The following is a 26,414-nucleotide window of genomic DNA, read 5'->3' as shown; positions in this document are numbered from 1 at the left end:
TGAGAGCTCCCTTGGACTTTCTCACGTCCAGCCCACGGCCAGCCTGTCTCGGTGAATGCAGCCCCCCTTGCTGGACAAACACCTGCTCGCAGACTTCGCCTGAAGAAGCCACGTCAGGCTGCATTGGCCAAGTATCTGCTTGGGGTTTGCACCTGCTAGAAGAGGAGGAGGACCAGGAGCAGGATGCTGGGCTTGAAGGTAAGGGGCCGTGCACACTGGTGGTGGGGCTGCCTGCCCACAGTACCCCCCCCCCCCCGTGTCTCTGCTTGGTACCAGACCACCCCCTTTGGACGGGGGCTGGTGGCAATGAAGTGGTAGGATGACCTCAGGCTGGGACTGAGGTGTGCAGCTGAGGTCTGGGCTGGTGTTTTGGCCGGAGATAGCATGTCTCATTTAGTTTTAATGTGCTCCTCTTTATGTTTCGAGGTGTGTTTTAAAGCTCTCTGGGGATAAAGGATTTTGCTATGCTTCACCTGAATGAGCTTTTATTGCTCTCTTCTCCTCCTTTGGAAATCATCCTCGATCGGTCAGGGCCAGTTCAGGACCTCTTCATCACCGTGTTTGTTCTTCCGCTGCTCCCTCCTGCCCTGGCTGCCAGGGGGTGTTTCCCCCTCAGCCTATGAAATCTGGCCACTAACATCTGCCCAGCTGTTGCAACCCTTGCTGCAATCTTCCCCAGCAGCCCAGGGAAGCAGCAGCTCCATTCCGGGGCAATTTCTCAGTTCACTTGGAAAATCCAGCACTGGCTTCTCCCAGCAAGCCATATCATCCTCTCCCAGCACAGGGTGGATTGGAAGAAGGGTGGGGTGTTGGTTTATTGTTCATTTATAGGATTGCAATCCCAATTTGTGCCAGCACCCCACTATTTTAGTATGGGGGACATTTGCCCCAAACCATCCCTGCAGCTGGTGAGGCCTCGCCCCAAGACCACTCTGGTGGTGGAGAGCTCACCTCTGTGTTGCTCCCCATACTCAGGGGCTGTCATTTTTAGTATATCCCTTAGATATGTATGTGGTTGTGTGCAAAAATGCATGCATATACGTATATGTACATGCACACATTTCCCATCCTTTATGGCCCTGCAATACCATATAACAATAGTTTCCACTGGCTTCTTGCAGTTGTGAGGGAAAAGACCTCCCTCCTTGGCTTGATTTTAAACAGGCTATGTTTTTGTCACATTGAACATCCCTTTTTCTTTTGTGACAGAACACAACAGCTCTGCACCACCTTCTGCAACATTCATTATTTTACTTATATAGGTGTGTATATAATATATGTATGTCTTACTCATCTCTGAAGAGTCCTGCCTTTTTGATCCTTCCTCATACAGTAAAATTTTGCCATGCATCCCGTTGCCAGACCCTGAACCCCCAGCTTTCACCCTGCTGCTGGCCCAGTACTCATCCACCTCCTTTTGGGTTTGTGTTGGGTGTGCCCGTGTTGGCCCACCCGAGCTGAGACATGGTGCTGTGTGGTTTGTGCAGGGATGGTTATCACTTCCCTGCATCCCGCAGCAGCAGCGGATAGAGAAATATATTATGCAGCGTTTGAAGAAGGGCCTTAATTATTTTGCAGCCCATGTGTTCAGACTTCAAATGCATTTTTTTCCCCATCCCTGCTGTCTAATCCGGTGAGCAAAAGGTTGTGGTTTATAGGTCAGATCGTGACACCCATTGCGAGCACTCTGCTTTGCATCCCAGTTATCCCAATCAATGATTTTTGCTGAATTTTTTATGTAGCGCTGGGCTTTCATCTCTCCCATTTTACTGAAGAGCAACAAAACAAAAACAAGGTGGAATTGGATGAATTCCTAAGATCCTGTTTCATAAAAAGCTGTGGGATCAGGAACAAAATAACAAGAAGAGTAATTATAAGCAGAAGTGGAAGTAAAGCACCGCAGAGAACTTTTTGTTTCACAGAGAAACCACCTCTCCAATTACCAAAATAGTCCCTGATCGGGAGGAGACGTGGAGCGAAAGCAGTGACCCAGCAGAAGGTCACTTTGGACTAAAAACCCTGTGCTGCGTCATGGGGAAGAAGGATAGGTCATGGGCACCAAAGGTTGGGCACAGCGAAAAAGGGTTGGTCGTGGAGATGAAGGATTGATTGTGGAGAAGAAGGGCTGATCGCGAGGAAGATGAGTTGCAATGCAGCAACACAGCCCCATTGCCCCCCTGGCTGGCACAGCCACTGCGGCCACTCTCTGGAGGCAGCGAACAAGGAAAGCCATTTGTTAGGAGCATCTCAGCCTGCCCCAGCTGGACTCAAAGCTGGACCCAAGCACTGTTTTTCCCTCCATATGAAACATCTGAGCCCTCTGACATTTTTACCACCTCTCAGCACTGATTTATTTGGAAAACAAACCGCCAGGAAAATAAAATCAGGAAGAAGACAAAAGCTCTACCCCCCAGACAGAATGTGATGATGCAAATAGCAGGCTCCAGCTCACCAGCCCTGCATTTACACGTGGGGGCTTGTGAGAGATTTTTTTTTTTGCAAACCACGTCATCTTTCGCACTGACCCTCGAGGGAAAGGAGAGGAGACAAGCCTCTGGTGTAGGGGAAGACAGAATAAAGTGAGTGAATGAGAAAAGCCACATGGAACAGCCAGGCAAAACCCTGAAGTGACAAAACCTCAGGGTGATAAATCACTGTCAGGACACCACCTCCCCTCCTGCAGCTGCAGTCCTGCCCGGCAGAAGGAATTGTATTTTTTTTTTCAGCCTCCAATGCAGTTACCTGAAGATTTTTTTATTTTTTCCTAAGCAGGGAAAAAATGATTTGCCCAAACAATGATGCAGCAGCTTCTCTCTGCGCTCACCGCTGGGGATGGCAGCACGGGGTCCAGCAATGAAAGGGATGTGACCACTCCCCAAATGCACACTCTTCCTCACCAAATCCCTGTGCTGAGCTTTTATTTTATTTTTTTAGTCCTTCCCCTACGCCATCAAGCAGGAGAAAAGGGGCTGTGGGGGAGCCCAGGTGGGGTGCAGCTAACGGGGCAGGCCAGCTCTGCAGGGCTCTGTGCCCTCACCACAGCACCCTGTTCCCCAAAAAGCCACCTGCCGTACCCTCCCCGCTCTCCACCTGCCTTAAGCTGGAGTGTTTTGCAGGCAGGGGTGATTCTCCGAAGCAGATGCATTAACCATCCCCTCGCTGTGCTGATGGCAATCTGCGGGCCTCACTGGCTGTGATTTCAGGAAATAAGCATCCTCCCCTGCCCACTTCCCTCCCCTTTTCACCAAGATTGCCCTGCTGGAAAAAGCTCCCTCCTGCTGTCTTTACGGTGCTGGTGAAGGAGAATGCAGCGTGGAGGCCTGGGTTCAGCTGGAAGTGCTGCAGTCCCACCAGATAGTGCTGCATTTCCCTTCAAATGGGACAGAAATGCACCAGCACGCTACGCTTGCCAAGGCTGCTTAGGTGACCTGCTGCTTTGCATATCAATATGCTTTGCGCAGAAGCGGGTGGAGAGCAGAGCCCCAGCGATGTGTGCAAGGAGAGAAACATCCTCCTAATCCTACAGGAACCAAGGCTCGGGCCACGCAGGGCTGCTGGCCAGCCCGGGTCCCTCTGGGAATGGACTTTACTCGCAGATACCTGACAGGCACCTGAGAAAAGCACACATTTTGTCAGGGGAGCTCAGCCTGCACTGTGTCTCCTGCACCGGGAAATTTCCAGGGGTCTGCAGCCTGCAGAAGGCTGAGGACCCCTGGGGGCATCAGTGCAGGCACCACAGTAGTGTGGTCAGGCTCTGCCCTGGGCGATGCTGCCCCAGAGAGCAGGGCAAGCATTGGTGCAAACTCGTATCTACCAGTGTTAAATGCCCTGGGAGATGGGGCTGCAGCAATTTGTGCTCTGGTGGGGGGCGGTTTACACAACGAAAGTAAAGAATTTAAAAAAAAGGTCGACCTAAAGTTGGGAGGTCTGAGTGAAGAAACCCTCTCTCAGCAACACCACGAGCGCCTTCAGGCTGCAGGCGAGCAGGAGGAGGGTAGAAGGGAGCATTAATATTTAACTCTCTCTCCGGGCCACGAGGCTGAGCCATTCATTGATCGCTGCCGAAATACCTCTGCGTTCACGCAGGGTTCGGCGGAGGTGCTTCGTGACCTGAAGGGACTGTATTCACATTTCTGTCAACGCGAAGCTGAGGGCTCTGCCTCTTCCCTTTGCATGTCTGAGGTTTGCTGCAGGGCTGTCCTTGGCCCTGCAAAGCTGCGAGCAGCATCCCCTGGGGTCCTGCAGCATCCCCTGGGGTCCTGCAGCTGCCAGCCATGCCCTCCCTCGGAGCACAGCCGCAGGAAGGCAGGCAGCTCTGCTCCTTCCACACATCCCTCAGCTACACATCGCCCGAGGAGCCTAGGTTGTCACCCTAATTCTTGCTTGCTGCCACGGCAGGCAGTTCAGACCCCGCTGGGTGACTCTCCGTAATGCTGGGACATGTTTCTTCCTGTGCCGTCACCCCGTTGGTCTGGAGTCCGACCATATCTGAGATATCTGGCATATTTCTCAAGTGCCTTCGTGCCACAGAATGTCACCAAAATGTACACGTAGACCTAACAGAAGAGCAAATCCCGTCAGTGCCTCCTAGCCCGCCACACGGTTAGCTAATGAACCTAACCCAGGAGCTGGGAAAATGGAGCATGGAAAGCATCAAGCAGATCGCTTGGGGAAAGTCTCAATGTGTGCAAAGACTATGGGGAAAAAAAAAAAAAAAGAAAAGACATGAGGATGGGATGGATGAGTTGTTTGGGGAGGTTTTGTTTGTGTTTTCAAAACACTGATGAGTTGTGTGGTTTATTTTACAGTACATGTCGGGGTTTGGAAACGAACACGTTTCTGAGGATCCACGCTGTCCTGGAGCTTTACCAGAGGGACAGGTACTGAGTTTGTTAAAGTGCTTTATTAAAATGACATGGAGTGGAATGAATATCTGTTCCCTGGGCTTCTTTTTAAATTAATGTATTTCCTTTCTCTCTGCCGCCACAGAAGTCTTCAGGAGCCTCCCTTATGCAGGACAAGAATAATAAGATGCTGGCAAAAATCAGATTTGAGTATTTCTTTTCATACCTTCTATGTTTAAGTTACTTGAGAGACTCCAAGTTTCACCTGGGGGTTATGACTTGCCTGGCTTGCCGCTGCTCAGCAGCAGCTTCTCAGAAAGGATTTTGGAATGACAGCGGTTCAGGCACGCTGAGGACGAGGGAATTGGCGCTGGGATGAGCCGGAGCAGAAGCCCGAGGCTGGCACAGAGACGTGCTCACGCTTGCAGATCTCTGCAGGAATGGGTTTAGATTCCTCTGGGTTACTGACCTTTGGCAGCTTCCCTGCAGGGAGGGGACAGGAACGCCTGCAGCCATGAACAGGTCGATTAAAACACATCATATTGGGTTGTTTTAAAGAAAAGATTCACTTCCCACTTGGTGCTACCCGCTCAGTCTGCAGATACAGGAGGAAGCCCTGAAGAACTGAAACTCCCTCCTCTCCTTTACGCCTGTCTCCTTACTCCAGCACAAATTTCCAGGCTGGCCGTGCCCGCCCCGGGGTCGAATGAGGTGCCTTCAGCTGGGCTGAGTTTGGGCTCGGTGTTGAAAGAGTTAATAGAAAACCTGGACGCAAGTTAGACGAAAAATCTCCAGTCCCAGGGGTGGATCCTTTCTCTTCTGCAGTGTTTATAAGATTGGCATCTGCAGTAGTGCTGGCTAAGATAAAAATGACAAGGGCTATTGATCCCCCTGCTCCGCTGCACGCCCGTGCCAACAAGACAAAGTTTTAGGGCCGGGAGCTACGTGCCAGGCATTTTGCCTCTTCCTCAGGCTCACCTGCCCGGGCAGCAGGTGATGCTTCAGGGTGAGCCCTCTGCCCAGCCACAGCAGGGGACAGGATGCTGAACCAGAGCCTCTGGCAGGGAGGTGGGCTAGGCAATGGTGTGTGGCTGTCCCACCAGGGCATTTTCTGCGGTACACAAATGCCTTTGTTTCTTGATGTTCTCAGGCAAAGAGGCGCTTGGCCTACTTAAACCAAAATATTTAGTTCATGTTCTCTGTAAAGAAGGTGTCTGTCCTTCAGTTATGAACTTGCCAGAGGTGTTAAAGCTGTGCCAGTCGCACCCATGGCTCCGCAAAGGCAAAAGCATGCCCTTAATGCTCCACAGAAAAGCAAGGGATCCCATGCAGATTGCTCTCACTCTCAGGCAACAATTACCAGTGGCAGGAGGAAGCTCCATACCACCAAAATGCCTGCTCTGGGCATCCCTCCCTGGGCAGAGGACAGAAGGGCCAGGGATGCTTAGTGCATAGAAGGGAAAAAGCCAGACAGACGTGGTGCTTCCCTGTGCTGGGGCAGCCCCTCTGAATGTTTGGTGTTCAAAATAAAACTAAAAATGGTGTAATAAATAATAAAAATAATAAAATGATACAAATGGGGCTGCCCCTCACTGCTGGTTTCTCCTTCTCCCCCCCCCAGAACAACCCACAGGTCTGCCCCTACGGCCTCTACGCAGAGCAGCTCTCGGGCTCGGCCTTCACCTGTCCCCGTCCCACCAACAGGAGGAGGTACCACGGGCCAGGGGGGCGTTTTGGGGGGCGCTGGGGCACGGAGGTTGGCGCAGCGAGGGCAAAACCATCACCTGGTGTCGGGCTTACTTGAGCCATGACTGATTTGGGAACCAGCTTGTGGAGCCCCAGAGCAAACGTCTTGCCTGCAGCGCTGCCTCCATCTGGTCTTCACCGCATGGGCTCGTTAATGATCTCGTGGGTATAATCAGCCTCAGCATGCTGCTTTCAGTAACCCACCCCAAACCAGGTACTGGCTGTGACCCTGTGTCTTCTGAAGCCCTCCTAGGCCTTCAGTTAGGTACTGTGCTCATCCCTGCCCCATCTGAACTGCTGCGTTTGAGTAGCCTTGGCTTCCCACCCCAGAGATAGCCCTATTTCAGCCACAGGTTGTGTCTTTTTTGCCAGTGGCAGGAGAAAGCTCCGCAAAAAGTTGTATTTTTTTATTTTTTATATACCTATGCTTGTCTGTGAGCGTAAGCATATGTAAACACACATAGAGAGATTTACCCAGCTGTAACAGCATATATCTGTACTTCAGCCCGTAGGGGTTCGATCCGCCGGAGGACCTAACCTCTTCCCCAGGCTCATCCTCGCCTTTTCCTTCCTCGCAGCTGGCTCTATCGGATCCTGCCCTCAGTCTGCCACAAGCCCTTCCAGCCCCTGCAGGAGGGACACTTGACACACAGCTGGGACGAGGTGGAGCCCGACCCCAACCAGGTAACCACGCTGGGGCCTGGCTCCTTGCCCGCCGGCTGGCCAGGGGAGGACAACCCTCGATGGGTGTAGGGGTGCAGGATTTGGGCTGGGCCCTAGGCTGCTCTCTCTTCCTCTCTTCCTTCCCCTGCTAAAGGCTCATCATGGGGCTGAGCCGCCCTGTGCTTCTGCTGCCCGTCCCCTCCTTCCCCATGCTCTCGGGGAGGCTGCTGGCTGCCAGCCCGTTTCTCAGCTGCCCTCGTGGGAAATCAGGCTTCGTTCTCGAGAGGCACAGCATTTGTCTTCCTCTGTTACGGCCCCGCCATCATCCTTAATCATGATTTCTTTCCTGCCAGCCCCGGGACATTTGGCTTTGCTAACCTGACTCTCCCCAGCTGCCGTCCTCTCAACACAAACTCATGCTCATTGGTTTCAGCTCCTCTCAGGTTTTGCCCTTTGATGCATCATCTTTAGCCATTTTCCAGCCTCCCGGCAGCCTCGCCATTTGTCTAAATACTTTCCAATTTCTGCTGGAATATGTTTTCTAACCGCTGACCAAGCAGCGGTGACAGGCTCGCATTTAGGTGCCCGTGGTGCTCCTTCCCCAATGAATCTCGCTGCAGCCGTGCTGGCTGGCTGCGGCAGCGCTCACAGCCTGCCACAGAGCCCATCCTCAGCTCCCTGTGGTGTTTTGTGGTCTGCCCAGCTCGCTTCAGGAGCTTTCCCCGCTGTCATCCATCTAAAGGGATCACCATATGGATGCGTCTTATGCACAGCTCGTTGAAGTCAATGGGAAAAAATCTCTAAACTTGGAATCTTGCTCAAGGACAATGGTAGAATTATAAAAGATACAGTGCACAAAACATAAAAGAGGACAAAGATGATGAAAAAATAAGGGGTGCAAGAAATGCCAATGCTGAAGAAAGCTCTCCAGCCTAAAAAGAGGTGACAAAAGGAAACTATGACTGACAGGTAAGGAGAAAATGAATCAACACTGAAAGCGTCTCTGTTTCAAGCACCCACTTGGACTTCTCTTCTGGCTCAGGGCCCCTGTTCTGCTGCTCTTGCACTGGTGAAACCCAAACCCAACAAGGACCCACTCTGAGACCAAAGTGAAAATGAAGATGTTATACAGGAACTGCACTATACTTACTATTTAACCTGTAGACTTACCGTCATCTTCAATACTCCCCAGTGAGAAAGTTTGCTTCCCTTTAGGCCACCTCCATTCCTGATATTTATTTCTCTTCTTTTCCCCACTCAGCCTTTCTCCCTGCTGTCTTCTGTGTCTCCTCTTGTTATCCCTCTGTGTGTCCTTGCTGCCAGTGGTTCCCAATTCCCAACCACAGAGGCTTCAAACAGTCATTAGCAGAATCATTTGGGAAGCAGATGGCTTTGGAGAGCAGAGCTGGGGGCCAGGCCTGGGGTGCTGCTGGCTAATTAGCGATGAGCCCCTGCTTTGTCTCAGTTCGTGCACAGATGCACCTGCTGGGTCCAGCATGGCAGTGGTTCTGCTCCCCCCGAGGCAGGCTTGCAAGGAGAGCTTGACAAGTCACTTGGGGCCCCACACTTTGGTTTTGGCTTGAAAAACGTCTCTGAGGCATGGGGAGATTGAATCTCTTTTCACTCCTTTCAAATTGAGCAAAAATTTGTCCATGGAGTTCAGAATTTTTGTAAACAGCTGGCACAGACACACAGTTCTATAAGCTTTTTTTTTTTTTTTCTTTGGGAACCAGCCCAAAAACATGCCAAGACCTTCCAGGCCACGTAGTTGAAAGCCAGAAGGCATCGTCTTGGATGCCCAGGACCACTGGCACTTTCACCTGGGGTACAGCACATCCGTGCAGGGAACATTTCTAGTGGTTGGTGCCAGCAGGATCTGGCCAAAAGCCAGCCCCGTCATGAGGATTTCAGATGTTTGGGTGAATTTGCACCAAAATCCCACCTGTGAGGGGCTCTCAGCTGTGGTGCTGTTAACCAAGAGCTGCAGAGACCCTGATGATGCTATTAGCGGTAATGAACACCTTGGACTCCCCCAGCATCTTCTGCCTGAGGGTCTCAGCAGGCTTTGGGAGGAGTTATCAGTGCAGCTGGCAGCCCCCAGTCCTGCGGGCAGGGATATGCCTGCTCTGGGTGTGGGGAAAACGAGGGGGAGCGTGCAGAAACGTGCTCGAGTCATGGAGGGATGAATGGCCCGGTGCAGCGCAGAGTGCAGGAGCAGGAAAATTTGGTTGTGGAAAGCCAGATCATTTGAAATTTCCTGCTCTCGACAATGTTGTTAGCAATAGTGGAAGAGACAGATTTTAAATAGGATTTTTTTTAAAAAACCTTGGCACCCACACAGGCCAGCCAATGATTTTACAAAATTACAGCTCAAAGCGAAAAAGCTCCATAAATCAAAAGAAACCTGCAGACCAAATTAAGCAAGGCAAAGAGGAAAGGGAAAGCTATCTCAGCAAGCCGAGGGGTGTGGGTGTGTATGTCTACTTTCTTATGAATTATTATCACTTGCTTTATAACCACCAGTGTTCTCTTCTTGCTTTCTGTGTGCTGCGACCTAGCTGAGATGGAAACCCTTCGAGATCCCAAAAGCCCCCCAGAACAAGCTGGATTTTGTGCGCGTAAGTGGGGGACCGTGGCAGCTGGGTGCCCCCCATGCTTTGTCCCGGGCTTCTAAAAACACCTTAAGATTTTAAAGAAAAGCCAACAACGTATTCGGCCACAGCCAGATGGGGCAAGGCAGGTGCCTGTGTGGGAAATGGGGGTGAGCCCCAGCAAAGGGATGGGATGAGGCAGGAGGGGGGCTGCCCCTGCCAGCTGCCTGCCGCTCACTCCTGATGCTGCTGGGGGTCTGCCCGCAGGGACTGCACACCTTGTGCGGCGCCGGAGAGCCCAGAGGACGCCATGGCATCGCCGTCCACATCTTCGTCTGCAACACCTCCATGCTCGACAGGTCAGAGGCTGGTCTGCCGGAGGCTCGGGATGAAGGAGGGAGCTGGGCACGGGGGTGCGGCCAGTGGGGTTATGCTACGTCCAGGTGCTTTTGTCCCAGGGACCGGAGTTGCTCCCTGGAGGTGAACATGCAGCCTCTGGTGGGCATCACTACCCATTGACTAAGGGCTGCTTCACCCAAGGCCACAAAGGCAGGGAACTTGCCAAGGAGATCTTAAAATCTTGCCAAGAGGTCCTGGTTCTGGACCATGTGCATCAAACCTCCCTGATTTCACAGCACCTGCCCACGTGTTGCATTCACTGACCCATGAGTTGCATTTCTGGTGCTAAAGGGGAGATCTCTGTTTGGCTCCCAGCTCAAAACTTCCCAGCTATGGTCATAGTCTGGACATGGTCCTGGGCGACCAGCTCTAGGTGGCTTTGATTGAGCAGGTGGGTTGGACCAGGTGACCTCCAGGGGTCCCTTCCCACCCCAACCATGCTGTGACTCTGTGACAGTGTGTGCAAATGCCTGTTTTATTTATTTATTTATTTTTTGACATCGTGACCTTCCTCTTCTTTTTCTTTAGATGCCTTTACAATTCAGACGGTGACTTCCTGATTGGTGAGTGGATGCTTTGGCTTCTCCTTTCCCCCACAGAGCATATCTGGGTTGCCACCCACCTGCCTCTTTCCTCCTCCAGAGCCAGGGCCTGACAGCCAGCTGCAGGGACTTGAGGAGGGTTGGTTTCACCCGCGTGCCATCCAGATCTGGTGGCTTGGCAGCAGCTGGGCTGCCAGGCTTGTCCCATGGCTCCCAAGCAGCTCAGAGGGCTGCTTTTGGCATCTATGCCAAAACCCAATGCTGCTTTTGAGCAGTGACCCAGCTTTCCCAGCCTGGTGCTCAGAGATCTCTCCCCAGTGCTTCCCAGATCAGTATCAGGAACGCTGTGGAGGTTTTCTGGAAAACAGAAGCCCTAGGATTTCTGAACAGCTTACAGTGAGACGCCTTCACTGCTTCAGTCCAGGACGATTTGGCATGGCAGCTCAGCTCCCGCACTCCACCAGCCTTGGGCAACCAGACTGCCACAATGAGTGCTGAGCTTGGCACATATAGTGAGCGCACGCAGAAAAACGCTCTGAGCAGCATCAGGACCTTGCGAGCCTGATATTTACTTACATCTTTCTTGACCGAGGGACAGAAATGCCTTGGGGTCACCAACAGAAACATTTCTCCCATAAAATAGTTACTGAGTTGTTCGTGCTCACCTCCCTCGCTACCATGAAATAAAAATACTAGGGCAGGTTCTGCAATTTTGCTGGTTTTTCAAGTCGAAATGTGAGCTCTTTAGTTCCAGAAGACATTATTCCCTAGCTAATATACGTGCCCCCCTCTCGGGGGACAGAGAGGAAGGCCTGCAAGCCGTCACACCCAGTGCCGGCCTGTTGCTTCACCTCCTCTACCTGCACTTTGCATCCACAGTGCCCCAGCAAGGAAAACTGCTCATCACGACCGAGTTTGGGAAGATGCTAGTGGAGCCCAATGAAATCTGTGTTATCCAGGTAAGGGCTGTGTTATCCGGGAGGTGAGGGGGCTCAGAGCACGGTGTTGAAGCAGACAGCCAAAACATGCATGGCCCCTGCTGAGCTCTGGCAGCTGGATGGACCCAGAAGAACCCAGCCTTCAGCTGCCCTTGGTTTGTCAGCCAAGTCCCGGGATGATCCTGGTTTCTTCCTTTGTTTTCCAGCAAGGAATGCGTTTTACCGTGGAGGTGTTCGGAGAGACCAGAGGCTACATCCTGGAGGTGTATGGGGCACACTTTGAGCTGCCTGACCTGGGACCCATTGGTAGCTATCTCCCATCAGACCCACAGTGAATTTCAAAGGGACAGAGTGAGGAACTACCAGCCCCAAACCACCCTCTTATCTCCTGTGTAATCCATCCTCCCATGCATGCACTCCTCCCCAAAGGTGCTTTCCATCCTAGCACAGTTATCCCTCAACTGAGCAAGCAAACCTCCAAAAGGCTGTGATGGCCCAGCCATCCTGAGCTTCCCCTGAGGCTGAATGGCCCATTTCCCCCCTTTTCCACCTTCTGGTCTGGACTGCTGACTCTGAACCTCTCCCTACCACAAGCAACTCAAAAGGCCGCCAGTGATGATCCCTACTTACAGATATGGGGTAACTGGAGAGAATTTACCTGGTAAAAGGAAAGGTGGAGTTCAGAGGCAAGAGATACTCTTGAAGACCCATTTCAGATTTAATCAAGCATTTTTCTCCCCACCTCTCTTAACACCTCTATCCCCATGGCTATACTCAGTTTTCTAAAGCACAGCCTGAGCCTCAGCACAACAGAAACGCCAGATGAAAAGGAGGGAAAATAAAGTGCCCATGTGTGTGCACAAGCCAGTGTTTGCCTGTGCAACCTGAGCACCTTGCTGCTGCCCATACAGGCACCACTCTTCATTAAAGCTTGTTAACATTTGCTTGTGGACCACAGTGGTGGACGAAACCTTCCTTTCTGGTTAAGGAACTTGAAAGATTTGCTAAATTGTCTGTAGCTTGAAAAATAACATTTTAAGTTAATTTTCTACTTCATAATTAATGTCTGGGGGGGTGGGAGGAGCAGCACAAGGCTCAGAGCAGCAATGCACCCGTGTCTCCACGCTGCGCTGCTGGGGCAGGCCTGCTTCCAGGCGGCACAGGGCTGAGGCTCCCATCAATCACAGACCCTCCCTGCCAGCTGCTTCCCGGCCTGTGAGCTGTCACAGGCTGAGCAGACACGCTCTCTTGCTGCCATGACAAAGATATTGTGAGAGCATCTGAACCCCGCTGTGATCTCCTAGCCAGCTCCCCTGGGGTGCTCGGCTCGGGCTTTTTCACCTTCCTCATCCCTGAAGGGCTTGCCTCCAGACATCTCTTGCTGAGCAAACACCTCCTACTCCCTTGTCCTGGTTAATGCTGCTGAGATTGTCACAGGGAAGCTTCACTTCCCCTGTAAGAGCTAAAATAGCTACAAGAGCTGGTGCTGGCCATTCCCACGGGCAGGAACCGACCCAACCTTCAGCATCTCTCCCATGCTCTTTCTGCTCTGAGCCTACAGAGGTTTTTCAGCAGCCCTCCTTTTAGCAAGCTGGGATTTCCTGCCTTTACCATGCTTCTTGTGCCCTGTGCCTTCTCCACTTGATTATTGATATTGTTACACCTGCCTATTGGTAAGAAGTTTTCCCATTAGCTAGTTTTTCAGACACTGTTGGAAGGAGCTTTTTTTTGAGTCTGAAGAAGGCAGGAATCTGTTATAACATTTACTTTCTGGAGAAAAGAGAAGGAGTGTGCTTGCCTGTAAATCTTTTCAGGAGATGGTAATTATAAAAGCTCCTCTTCTCACCACCTACCTGGCTTCCCCTCAGAGACCAAGATCCTTTGTATTTCATTCTTATTTTATTCTAACTTCACTTTTCACTTGAAAAATGACAGCTGGAGAAAAGCACTGACTGTTAAACCTTAGCAGCAGGTAGTAATGTCTGGCATTTTTATCCAAGAAACTCAAAACACTTTGCAACAATAATCCTAATGAGAAGAAGAATACTTCAGCACCCATACAGTGCTTTGCACTTTGAAAATGCACTCCTTGCACCAACCAACCCCTCAGTATGCCCAGAGTCTATAAGCATCACTAGCCCTTATTTTATTACTTTTTTTTTTTTTCAAGTGTTCAGAAATGTATTAGGCCCCCTCACGACATGCTTCATAGCCTCTGCGTGGCTAAGTGTCCAAGCAGCTGGATGTTCAGGAACTGAAAGCAATTCATCCTCCGTTTTTTGCTTAATTCCCAATTGTTACATGCCTTTAATTGAGGATGAAGGGCTAATCCTGTTCAGAAAAGAACAGAGGGAGACCTGTCTTAGTCACGTAAGGGAGCAAGGACTGAAATGCTAGGATGTGTTACAATTACTTACTTGTAGGAGCAATAAAAGTACACGAATATCACAGGTTTCGTGATGCGCCAAGAGGCAGTAAGGTCCTTCAAAATGCAGAAGGGCACCCACAAAGCCACCTTGTTTGCACCTTGACCAAAGATTTTTTGGTGTTTCTCTTTCTTTCGCAGGAGCCAATGGCCTGGCTAATCCACGCGACTTCTTGGTGCCGGTGGCATGGTATGAGGACCGGCGAGTGCCGGGGGGCTACACGGTGATCAGCAAGTACCAGGGCAAGCTCTTTGCAGCCCAGCAGGTGAGGAGGCCCCAGGAGAACAGAGGGCATGGAAGGGACCACCAGCGTATGACCTGGGGTCTACAACTCACTATCATGCATGTAGTCCCAGGACGTCCTGCTGGGGGAAGTCGAGCAGGGCTGAGCCCTTGCCTTCCTGGCTTCTTCATCTCTCCAGCTGAAGCTCCTCGGTCTGGAAAACGTGTCTGTGGAAATTTGGTTAACCCAAAGACTCAGCGATAGTCTTTGCCTCCCTGTTTCCACTTGCCCATTGAGCAGAAAAAAACTAACTGAGTCCACTGGGAAAATCCAAGTTTTCTATACCAAAATGATAGTGTTGGAGCCCACCTTGTTCGAGCACTGCTTGGGCATCCAAAAGTCCTCAGAGACTGATCCCTGGAGGGAGGGCTGAGGCTCACCAGGTGGAAATGCTGAGGAAAACCATGTCCTCGCGGTGTTGGGCTGTGCCCGAAGGGCTTCACACTCTCACTGTACTTCTCACCAGCACTAAACCCATTTTTAATTTGGGAAAGAGCAGTGCCCTGCGTATGTGCAGCAAGTTGGAGGGCTGTGGGAGGTAATCCTCTGACTCTGTCCCTATTGCTTTGATAGGATTTCTCCCCCTTCAACGTTGTAGCCTGGCATGGGAACTACACGCCGTACAAATACAATCTGGAAAACTTCATGGTCATTAATTCTGTTGCTTTTGACCACGCGGTAAGTCCTGGAGCTAGGCAAAGGAGAGCTATGCTTTGTGGTTGCTGTACCATCCAAATTCACCCTGAGCTCCAGGGATTCAATGCCTGTTAAAAAAATACGCTGTTCTATAAGAAGTAGTGTGAAATCTCTTGTGCTTGTCTTTCTGGGCCTGAAACAAGATGTTGCAAAGACATACAACCTCTTTAGTGGTACCATGACAGAACTGGAGGCTGATCAGCTTCTTAACCTGCTTTATGCAGCTTAGTATAGCATTTCTGTGCCCTGAAAGAGGGCTGAATACTGAGCCAATATGCACCATGCAACTCTGAGAAAAGACCTTTGCTTCCAATTATTGCCTTGGTTTATTTATTACAATTGTACAGGCTCCTTCCCCTTGTACCTCTGAGCCCAGCGCTGAAATTCATTTGAGGAGCTGGCAGCTTTCATTGCAATAATTTCTAGATCTTATGGAAAATAACTAAAGCCAAAATCAATGTGAGCAGCTCTTCTGAAAAGGAAACCAGCCCAGTGGGAGAGGTGCCTGCAGCGATGCCATCTCCTGGCACTGCTTCCGCAAGTGGGTGTGCAAGGAGACAGGAGCACTTCTAGCGAGACAACTAACAGAAAGTATTGTTTAAACTCCGGAAAAACCTGCCAGGAGAAAGATGGTTTTGGGATTGAAGCCCAGAAAATCACTTTACTGGACTGGAAACCTCAAAAATCCTTGAAGCGAGTGACAATTCCTCTGCCCTTTGTTCTCCCTGTTTGTCAGTCAGCGGGGCTGTGAGGCAAAGAGCCTCTGGTAGGATGTCCCTGCCCTCTACTCAAAGGGGAATTTTGAGCTATTAAGGGGAGGAGGGAGGGAAAACAAATTACCTTGAAGTCCTCGGCTTGGGAGAGGCTGCAGTAGTCAGATTTGCCAGTGGGATTACCTGAGCAGAGCCCTGCTCTGTTTCGTGCTTTTTACCTTTTTATTTATTTTATTTTTTTCCAGGATCCTTCCATCTTCACTGTCCTGACAGCCAAGTCGACCCGTCCTGGAGTGGCGATTGCTGACTTTGTCATATTCCCCCCGCGATGGGGGGTGGCCAACAACACCTTCCGACCACCATACTACCACAGTACGTCTGCTCTTTGTGGGTTGTGCTTGAGTACAGGAGTGCAGAAAATAAAAAAAACAAGCCTCCATTTATTTGAGAGCATGGTCAGGGAAGAAGCAGCCCAGTTTGTTGCCCTTGGCACGGTCACATACAGCTTCTTGGAGTCAGTGAGTCCTCCTTGGAAAATGAACAAAACCAAAGATGTTCCTATTTACAGCACCTCCGGAAAACTCGGAGGTGATGGGCTGGTTGTGTCTGTGTAGATGGATGTGTCTGTACTCAGGGGGCTCCCGCTGAGATTGGGTGCATATCGAACTTGGCACTGCACAGACACATCAGAAATCGTCCTGTCATCCAGCCATGAATTGCTTCGCATCTCATTAGAACATTAAGAACATCTCATAAAGAACAGGAGAAACAAAAATACGACAGCACAGGTGGAAAGAAGCACTGAGAGATGCAGAGCTGACCAAGATCTTACAGGGTGAGATTGGGCTTGCAGTGAAGGACTGAACTGGCTCTCCTGAGCTGATGGTGGTGGTGGTGGAGGTACCTCCAGCATTTAGGAAAGCCAGAGGTCAGGAACTGGACTCCCTCGCAGAGAACTGGCTGCATTTGGGGTGATTTGGTTGCCACCACCAGAGGTGGTTTCTTTTTGGTAGTCCCTGAGCATAGCCACCCGTCAGACTGAATGGATGCTAGAAATCCTGTTCTCCACATGTGATTACCCTTGCGGGGTGTGGATGAGGCACTATGAGTCTGGGGATAGCCTGCCCATCCTGCAGCCCTTCTGTCAGCAGATAAAAGGCCCCATCAAGGTCTCCCTACAGTCACTTTGAAGTGAGGGGAGGCCTTCTGCACACTCTCTATCCATAGTTTAAGAGCCATTCCCTCCTGCTTCTTAGACATGTTTCTAAGCATCTTGGGGGCTGGCAGAATTAGTGGTGCTTGCAAGCACAGTAGGCAGCTGTGCTGTCAACTGAGTAAATCCCATAGGCAAATTCCTGTCCTGCCCCTCTGCTTTCATTCCCAATAATGAGCGTGAAGTGGAAACACATCTTGACCAGCTGGGCTAGTGCCAGGTCACAGATACCTCTTCTTTTAGACCCCAAGAGGTGAGGCACATCACTTGTTTGCAGTGATGAAGTTGCTGCACATCAGCAGAGCTGTGCTAAATTTGTGCGTGTTATAAGCTGTAACAAACATGAAGCCTTGCGTAGTGTGGGGCAAGAGGCAGCTGAGATAACTCTCATCCTCTTCTCCATGTCGTGAGCCAAGAGTACCTGTGCAAACAGTTCTCAAGACAAGAACCTTGTACCGCTGCAGATGCAGGACAGAGCAGCTCTGGGGTAGGAGTAGCACTTGTTCAGTAATTCTCCTCTTCCAACCATTTTTCAAGAGGTCTAGTTCTTTTTCCAGAAACCCCCAAGCACTGCTCATGTGCAGTAAAAAGCCTGTGTTCAGAGAGCTTTGGTGCACTCAGAGTCACAGTTTTCCCGATGCCTTAACTTCACCCCACGTGTGAATTACAGACACAGTGTTCCAAAAATTTCCCATCTTAACAGACACCTCTAGACACCAGAACAATTTCAATACAAAGGTGGCCGTGCAGCTCATACATATTGATTTCTCTTGGTCACCTTTCCACGTGCCTGAAGGTTGTGTCCTAGAGTCATATATTGAACTAGTGGCAAAAAAAGGGTTATATATAGCAGAGCCGCACAAGCATGCTCTGGTTTTGCAAAAATCAGACCACTCAGCTGGAAGTTGCCATAACGTTTAGTCACATCAGGTCTACTAAAGACTGGGATGGCAGTTGTTAAAGTACTTCCTTAGCAGGGAGCATAACTTAATAAGCACTGTGTGATTAGATTTAGCCATCGTTAGCTAAGTTAGTGGTATGTCACTGTTGGTTTCAGAGGGTCTGCTTAAAGTATTCTTCCTCAGGGAAGGACAGAATCTGGGTCCCTGTCTTTGGGCATACAGTGGCTATCAAGAACTAAGCAGTTCCTGCATGAATCAAAAGCATAAATTTTGGAAGTGTCTGGCTGGACTGGAGGTGGTGGAAGAACATCAAACAAAATGATTTTGTGCTTATGACCTGGGACAGCAGACCAGGCTCTCACCAGACTGCAGGCTATGAGCTTTGTGCCTCAGTGCCTATAACACAGAGGTGATTACACTGAACTGCCTTTCCAGTGCTTTCAGATCTCTATAATCTGAGTCTGTAAATATCAAGTTGCCCATGGAGTCTGTACGCAGTTTCAGTACTTACACAACTCAAGGCAGTAGGAAAAGCACAGGTCTACCAACATCAATGCACTTTTATATCAGGGAGCTGCCAGTTTCTGAATCCAAATAATTAAGAGTGGAATAAAACCTGTACAGCACTGCCTGTAGGATTCCTGATGTCCTCTCTTGTGATGCCCTGCTTAGGAACCTTCACTCCACATCCTGCCAGGCTTGTGGGTTTCAAGGAGCTCCCCACCAGCTGTGCGCCTCCTGCGTTGCAACCCCTTCTCTATGCCTTCCACAGGGAATTGCATGAGTGAGTTCATGGGGCTCATCAAAGGCCACTACGAAGCAAAGGAGGAAGGCTTCCAGCCTGGAGGGGCCAGCTTGCACAGCATGATGACTCCTCACGGGCCGGATGCTGACTGTTTCGAGAAGGCGAGCAAAGCCAAGCTGGAGCCTGAGAGGGTTGCAGAAGGGACTATGGTAAGGAGCCAAGAGAGCCACTAAGGTTTTGTACCCAACACAGTATACTGCCACTGTGGCACTCCCAAAGTACAGCCTACCTTCTTGCAGGAAAGTTGGAAAGTGCTTGGACCAAACTGCTGCAGCATTCACACCCCATACTGATCAACGTTGCTCAACTCCCAGGAGCTCCTCTGGAGACATTAGATGCCAGGCAGCTCTGATCATCTGCCCACATAAATTGTTGCCTGAGCAGGAGGCTGGGAATTTTCATGCTGATTGATTTATTTTTTGTCTCAGCCTATGAGCAAAAAAGGCAAGACCATGACTGTCCTCCTTTCTTACCCCCTAAAATATGATGATCACAAACAGGCTCTGAAATAGAGCTTTTGGAACAACCTGGCGTTCAGGGTATGCAGAGTCCTAGTTAATATCAGTACTGCAATGCCAGCTCTGAAGAGATTTCACCATCTCTGCTGGGAGTTGCTTTCTCCCCCTAGACTGACCAGGCTGGAGGCAGAATTTGGTGGTGCTGGACCAAGTACTGCTGTTTGTGCTAGAGCCCCTTTGCTTGGATTCAAACTCTCTTGCCCTAATCTACCTTTCCTGTTCCCACCAGGCCTTCATGTTTGAATCTTCCCTCAGCATGGCTGTTACCAAATGGGGCCTCAAGACCTCCAACTGCCTAGATAAAAACTACTACAAGTGCTGGGAACCTCTGAAAAGCCATTTCAACCCCAACCGCAAGTAAAGAGACTTACCTGTTGCTTGCGATACACGACCAAAGACAGGCAAATCCAGCATACCTACATGTGGTGGCACAGCCAACTCAGGCAACGAGTGCTCCAAGAATGGCATTTCCAGCAGCCACCGAACCACCAAAATGATCATGCTTATGTAACTTGGGAAATGCAATAAAAACCACTATTCTTAGCTTTCAAGTACCCAATTAAAGCCCTCCCGGTGACACACCGAAGCTGAAATACTTGCATGGCTTTCACCATGTGTAGTTGGTGTGAATGCTATACCCTGGGTGGATACGAGGCGGCAGTCACCACTCCAGAGCCTCCTGAATATATGGTGTGACGTGTGTTTCACAGGGAAAAGCTAGAGATCAACGAAGCATTTAATGCTGTCTGCAAGGGAAGATCTTTCCAAACAGAGCTGAAGGCTCTACCAGATCTAAGCCTCCTACAGGAAATGCCCCTCCAGGGCATTTCAACCTGCTGGTCTGTGGAGGGTTGCCAAGAAGAGCCTTTACTGTCAGAAAAGCATTCTGCAAATTAGAAAAGGTCAGAGAATCCAAAGTGCTTCACTGTTAAGTGAGGGAAAGTTTCCTCTTCAATCTCATTCTAGCCATCCTTCAAAATCAACTTGATTGCCTACAATTGACAATGTCTCTCCCTAGTGCTGATTTGCAGCTCAGCGGATGTCAAAGGGCTTGTCTGGCCAGCCCAAACGTTTGCTCCTGGGAAGCTACCTGGAAGAAAGGCCAAGTGCAGACACACCTTTACGGACCTCAAAAAACACTGAAACATTCACACCTCAGCCCTAGGTGGCGAGTCCGAGCCACTCTCCTGTTCCACAGGGTGGAGACAGAAAGGGCAGCCCCAACCAAATAGGCTAGGAACCAGGCACACAACCAGGCACCCCAACCCTCAGGCCTCTGCTTTAGCACATACCCACTTTTTCATCATATCAAAACAGGATTCGGAGAATTTATCCAGACAGGTATGTGATAGATGTTGCTACACAGCCATTTGTCTCTCTTGTGCGCATACGCTGAACTGGTTTGCTCACAACTCACACTCCTCATTCATCTTCTGGTGAAATTGATTTCTTCTGTTGAGCCTGTCAAAACTAAGAAGAGGTTTGGGTAAGTGTTTCAGTCTAGGACGTGAAACAGTTACTGCGTTTGGTACCATGAGGATCTATGCTTCCTACTTCCCCAGAGATACCATCTCCAATTTAACAAAAAAGAAGGAAATGCAGACCTGTAACACCTAAATTCAGTCAGCTATATCCACCACCAGATTTGGATCTGCATCAGATCCTGGGGGGAAAAAAAAAGCATCAGCTTGGAACAAAGTATTACATTATAAAATCTACAGGGAAAACTCTAAAATAACGAGCTCCGAAGAGGATGATCAGGAGGTTCAATGTGCTAGAGAAGTTGATTTAATCAGACTGACCCAGGGATAAATGAGGTCTAAATGTTTCACAGGCAGAGGGAAAAACTTGTTTTCTGTTTGGGACATAAATTATGATCCACTGACCTGCAGGCTTGGGTTTCTCTTGCTACCGACTCACCTCTGAAGCAGACACGGGTGGTTACACATCAGTAAGGGTAAAATTCCATCAGGCACACTCACTCTTCTGTCTTCACTCTCCATTTTCTGAAGGGAAACACCTCTTTCCTTTCCCTACTCGCCCAGCATCACTTACTCAAACCACCAACCCTACCCCCAGTAGCACAGCATGTTTTTTTCCTCCTAAGAAAACAGCCCAGGGGGTTCTGCAAATAGCAAGAGGGAAAAGTAGGGCAGCTTTCCTCCAAGCACCGTGTTCAAATCTGCAGGGAGGTAGCATCAGGCACTCCTGTCTGCAAAGGCAAGGGCTGAGGCAGGTGCAGCACGCCAACCAAATGCTGGCCTAAAAGTCCAGAGGCGCTGTTCTGATCTACAACCCATCCTGAACAATTTGTTCAACCGTCCTGAAACAAATACAGCTGCGAGGAAGAATTTACATGTGTGGCAACTCAAGTTCCAATTAGCCGAGGAAATGGGTCCTGGGAGATCAAATTAGTTTGTGGCAGCAGGAAGATAGTTAATTTAGCATGCTCAGACAAGCAATTATTTCTTTCCCTAAATACTATTTTCTCCATGTCTTGATGCCTCTCTCCCGCACTGACCCACAGCCGTATCTTGTGATATCATTTGTGACAACCTTTTAGAAGCAGTTCTGCAGAGAGAATAATCTGGGTGTGCTTTAGCTAAGGTAGAACAAGTCATAGGCAGGTGCAGAAGGGTTGCTGGGAGCACATACGGGATTGAAAAAGCAGACCACAGTCCTGAGCAGCTGCTGCACACAATTAGGGCCAAGCCCCCCCCAGCCTGAGTATTTCATGACCCAGACAGGAAAGTGAAGAGCAAAAACAGCACTTTTTAAAACCCTTTTCTAAAACATCAGTAAACACACTGTCGCTGTGACAGTGACAACATAGGAACGGGTTCCCCAGAGACATCTCGGAGTCTCCCATCGTACTCCAGAGATACTCAGAAGCCTTCCAGACAGTCCCGGCCAACTCGTTCTAGGTTACCCTGCTTGTGCCAGAAGGCTAGGATATGACCCCCAGAGGTCCTTTCCAACCCCAGATGCTCTGTGACTATGTGAAGAAGCTCATCGATTCACTCTGATGGAGAGGGACTTCCAATGGCCTGTATTTACATCCCAATCATGCAGGGCAGCATGCTCACCAGAGCTTTTCTTGCTTCAGTCAATAACGCAGGCTGCTTTCACAGCATACACAGGAGTTTTAACTTGTGTAAGATCGCATTTTTGGCATTGACCTCTACATTCCAGAAAAAAAAAAAACTCCTTTACAATGTCTGAAGAACAGGGGTGGTTTGGTTTGTGACAGCACCTAGAGGCCATGTGAAAATTCAAGACAGAATTAAGATTTTTTTTCCGCACTCATGTCTCACTACCCTGGACAGTGACAATTTCAGAGCCGCCCTATACCAGTTGACCTGAGCAGAAGAGATTTGTGCTCTTGTAAGAATAAGCAGAGAAGATATCTTTGCAGATACAAGGTTCAGTCATGCATGATGTGGTATTTTTATTTTTCAATTCACAGCCTATTTCCAGGGGCCATGGAATAAATAAGTGGAGTGCTCCTATACTGTAAAGGAATCAAAAATGCCTTACATCTTTACTTTTTGCTCCTCCACTCACAAGAATCACAAAATTAGTGAAAATGCTCTTAGTCACATATAACACAATGATGCCCAGGCACCATTTCCAGAATCGCTGCAGCAATTTTAGTGAGAAGTTTATTGCAATAAACAAATATACAGGGTTTAGGCTTGTATTTTATTAGGGAAAGGAAAAACCAACTCAACTTAAAGACCATGCAGGCAGGCTCCTAAAAAGATGATTAAAATATACCACAGGAGTCACCTATAATCTGATTTTTGCAATCTACATAGTTAAACCAACACCAGAAGAAATACTTGGTACATGAGCAATAGTTCTTTAGGAAACTGCAGTGAGATTGCTTAATTATTTAGCCTGCTACTAATTTTAAACTTCAGCCCAAGCTGCTCTGACAGCAGCAACTTCCACAGCTTAAAAGGAGCCTTTGTATGTAGACCAAAGAACTTAACTGGTGAGCTCAGGACATCCTCTCCATATCTATTTGTATTAGATATAAAGATCCCACACTGTTGTACTTTCCGTAATTATTAAAGATGCAAGCCAACCAATGAGCAATTAAGATTTATTCTTATGAAGGAGAAGTGTCAGCATACAGTACATCTTATTCATGTCCCAAGAGCAGCACTGCGATTCCAGCAACTTAAAAAACACTGAACGGTCGCTCGTATTTACCTTCTTGGATAAGCTTCTCTTTACGATCCTGTGGAAGAGAGAACACATCATTATTCTATTAGAAGAAGCTTCAATCAGCCTAGGCTAACAGAAAAGCTATTCTAATGTTTCAGCCTGGAATACAGGAAGATCGCATCACATAAGCGCAAATTCTGCTAACAGTCATAATTCAAAAATAAAAACAAGTAAGGCATTTACCTTCACCTATCTGCTAGGAAAGATGCTCAGACTGATCTCTGCAGATCAGTCTCCTCTCATTGGCCAGCACAGACCAAGTGCTCTGATGTACTTTTCACCAAACCAGCTGTGTTCCAGTTAACTTATACACTTAGTCTCTACCTCCTCCTTCTGGCTGAATAATCTGGTTTAAAAACCCAATTATGGAGAAACTTCTTAGCAACTTGCCTAAATGTTCTCGTGTTCACTTTCAGCCCATTTGTATCTCACTTTGCAGTCAAGTACCATTCCACAGAAGAATACTGTTATGGCACACAGAAGGTATTGTCCAAACTACTTCTGCTGGAATAATCCAGAAGAAATGCTCAAGACTTAGCAGTTTAAATTTCTCTGCTGCCTTCCCAGACACACAACAATCACTCCTCAGAGAGAAGCGTGACTACTACCGTGCTTTATATTCCACTGTAAAACAAAGAAAAATCCCCAAACATCAGTAAAGGAACTGGAATAGAGCAAGATGCATTATCCCGAAGACTATATCAAAGACTCCAGCTTAAGTATTCCCTGGCAAGTATATCTAGATGTCCCTCACACACATTCAGGTTTATTTTCAAGTACTCACATACTAATCCACACTTTTTAGCTAAGCGCAAGCCTGGTTTAGCATACGTAACAAAACCACTGCAACAAAATACTGCAGGAACACTGAAGTCTGAAAAGCAACTGTATTAACATGTTTGGTAAGTCTGTTAGAACCTGTATTTCAGGTTTATCCTATAAAATAATATTAATTACAAGTATTCTATTAATTTCAATTGACATCGGTGCTTCCTGGTTTACGATTTGATCTAAACAGCCACTGTCTGCCAGTTGCCTACCATTTTCTTACATATATAGCTAAGTATCTTCAGAATGATCTACTATTGCTCAGATTCTGACACCCACCTTTCAGGATTCAGAACAGAAGCAAGATATGCCTTCCAAAAGCTCAAAAATCTGGGTGAGGTCCGACCCTGTATTCAGCATAAGTACTCCTCCCCATTTGCTTCATGGGGCTGGAGAAATGGCCACACAATTCAGAGACCTTGCTAGGCCTGCCACCCATAAGCTCCCCATCGTAGTAGCTAATCGTAGTACCTAATACTTCGTTTAGGTCGTGAACACACCTAAAGCGTGCCAACAGCGGAAAATAGTAGTCTCTTATGATTAATCTACACAGTCAGTGGTATGAAAAGCTTTATTATAACAAAGTATCTTGAACAGAGAAACTGACTGCCTGTATCTGGGGGTACAATACAGAATTCTTACCACATGAGGAATTTGCAAGCTATTAGGCACCTCTGGGATTGTAGGTTCAGCACTAGCTTGCCCTCCCTTGTTACTTTACTGGCGTAAAGCATTCTTAGACACAAGGAGACCCCACTAATTAAATCCCCCGAAAAGTCTTTGTTTTACAACCTGCTGTTCACTTGCACTCGGTGCCATCAACAGACTCACCCTGTCAGTCTTAAAGACAGCTATCCAGAAGAGGATCGGTCCTACTGCAAACAAAGCTCCCATAAAGGACGTCTTGGGCGTCGGGCGGAAAGTAGGGTAGACGTTCTGCGTCTTCGCATGGGCCCAGCGGAGCAAGGAAGGATCTTCCTGTGTCGGGAGGACAACACTGAACCCCTGCCCTCACAGACCAGGGGTCCAGCGGTGGGCACCCCATGTCGCACAACCCCATTTGCCCCCGCCGCAGCACCGCGGCCTACAAATCCCCGTCCCGAAGCCAGGGAGGACACCAAGGTCACGGCGAGGAGGGGAAGGCACCGCACCGCCCGCACCAGCCCGCACCCCGAGGAACGACCCCGCTGCGAGACCCGGGGCCGGGCGGCCATGCCCGGCGCCCCTCGCCCCACACTCACGATGACGGCCGGCGGGCTCGGGCTGTTGAGCTGCAGCTGGTACTGCCGCTTGAGCTGGGCGCGGATGGCCAAGCGCTCGGCCTCGGCACGCCGCTTCTCCAGCGACGCGTCGTAGTCGGCGGGGTCGAGCTCGGCCGGCAGCGAGACGAACTGGCTGGGCCCGTACCCCTTAGCCGCGGTCGGGGGCGGCCCGGCCGCCATTTTGAGCAGCCCTCGCTCGGCAGCAGCGCGCAGCCGCGGCGGGCGGGGCCGCCATGAGGGGACGGCGCTCCCTGCTGCCGCCCCCCGGCCTGGAGGGGCTGCGTTAGGGTGTCTTGGGGTTTCATGTTCGGGGCTGCTCGAAAACGGGCTGGCTGCGTTGTGGTGGAAAGCACAAAGGCTGCTGAAACATCGCCACGCAGCAGTTGGAGGCGTGCTGGAGCAGGGAGGGGGGCGGCAGAGGGCGGGGGGGGGGACAGGATCGTTGTGCCTTCCTCTCACAAGCTGCTGCCCACCTAATCATTTTCTCGTGGGCTAATTCTGGAGGGCTCACGTGAATTTTTATTCTTTATTTTTACTTTTTTAGGTGCTCACAGCAAAAGGAAGTCGATCCCTTGTTGGTAACAGCATCAGCAGGTTAAATGGGCTGTGGCTCTGAAAAAAGGACCTGCAGGGCAGAGTGGAGGTGTAAGGAGATTTGTGGTGATGTACTCCTGAACCTGGGCACCAGATCAGACCACACTGTTATCATTGTATCTTTCACAGCAGCAGACTTTGCACGTTTAAGCAAAATATTCAATTTCTTGTTACATCAGTGATGTATCGCAGGCATGCTGGAATTTGCACAATCCCTC

General features: G+C 49.5%; 2 protein-coding genes across 2 annotated transcripts; one reads left to right on the top strand and one right to left on the bottom strand.

Annotated features, from left to right (window-relative positions):
* On the top strand, positions 1-19,872 carry HGD (homogentisate 1,2-dioxygenase). Its single transcript, XM_083832158.1, has 14 exons — positions 1-198; positions 4,809-4,880; positions 6,466-6,554; positions 7,169-7,274; positions 9,812-9,871; positions 10,112-10,203; positions 10,772-10,806; positions 11,665-11,744; positions 11,930-12,029; positions 14,290-14,414; positions 15,006-15,110; positions 16,087-16,213; positions 18,729-18,910; positions 19,509-19,872. The coding sequence occupies exons 1-14, from the start codon at positions 184-186 to the stop codon at positions 19,638-19,640; spliced, it is 1,320 nt and encodes a 439-aa protein (XP_083688284.1). The 5' UTR covers positions 1-183; the 3' UTR covers positions 19,641-19,872.
* A 3,501-nt stretch (positions 19,873-23,373) lies between these two features.
* Positions 23,374-25,832, bottom strand: NDUFB4 (NADH:ubiquinone oxidoreductase subunit B4). Its single transcript, XM_083832173.1, has 3 exons — positions 25,582-25,832; positions 25,172-25,318; positions 23,374-23,525 (listed from the first exon to the last, which is right to left on the bottom strand). Exons 1-3 carry the CDS (start codon positions 25,780-25,782, stop codon positions 23,466-23,468), a joined length of 408 nt encoding a protein of 135 aa, XP_083688299.1. The 5' UTR covers positions 25,783-25,832; the 3' UTR covers positions 23,374-23,465.
* Between the last annotated feature and the right edge of the window lie 582 nt (positions 25,833-26,414).

Source organism: Anser anser, assembly GCF_964211835.1.
Source record: "Anser anser genome assembly, chromosome: 1".
In the NCBI taxonomy this organism is placed as follows: Eukaryota; Metazoa; Chordata; class Aves; order Anseriformes; family Anatidae; genus Anser; species Anser anser.
This window is presented reverse-complemented; position numbering and strand designations above follow the sequence as displayed.

What these genes read in the sequence shown, in the direction of transcription:
- NDUFB4 (XM_083832173.1), bottom strand. Translation starts at nt 25,782, where the DNA reads ATGGCGGCCGGGCCGCCCCCGACCGCGGCTAAGGGGTACGGGCCCAGC. An exon ending in CGAGCCCGCCGGCCGTCATC is followed by an intron (nt 25,319 to 25,581) that starts GTGAGTGTGGGG and finishes CTCCCGACACAG; the next exon opens with GAAGATCCTTCCTTGCTCCG. An exon ending in CTGTCTTTAAGACTGACAGG is followed by an intron (nt 23,526 to 25,171) that starts GTGAGTCTGTTG and finishes TCTCTTCCACAG; the next exon opens with GATCGTAAAGAGAAGCTTAT.
- HGD (XM_083832158.1), top strand. An exon ending in AGACGGTGACTTCCTGATTG is followed by an intron (nt 10,807 to 11,664) that starts GTGAGTGGATGC and finishes TTGCATCCACAG; the next exon opens with TGCCCCAGCAAGGAAAACTG. An exon ending in GCCTGACCTGGGACCCATTG is followed by an intron (nt 12,030 to 14,289) that starts GTAGCTATCTCC and finishes TTTCTTTCGCAG; the next exon opens with GAGCCAATGGCCTGGCTAAT.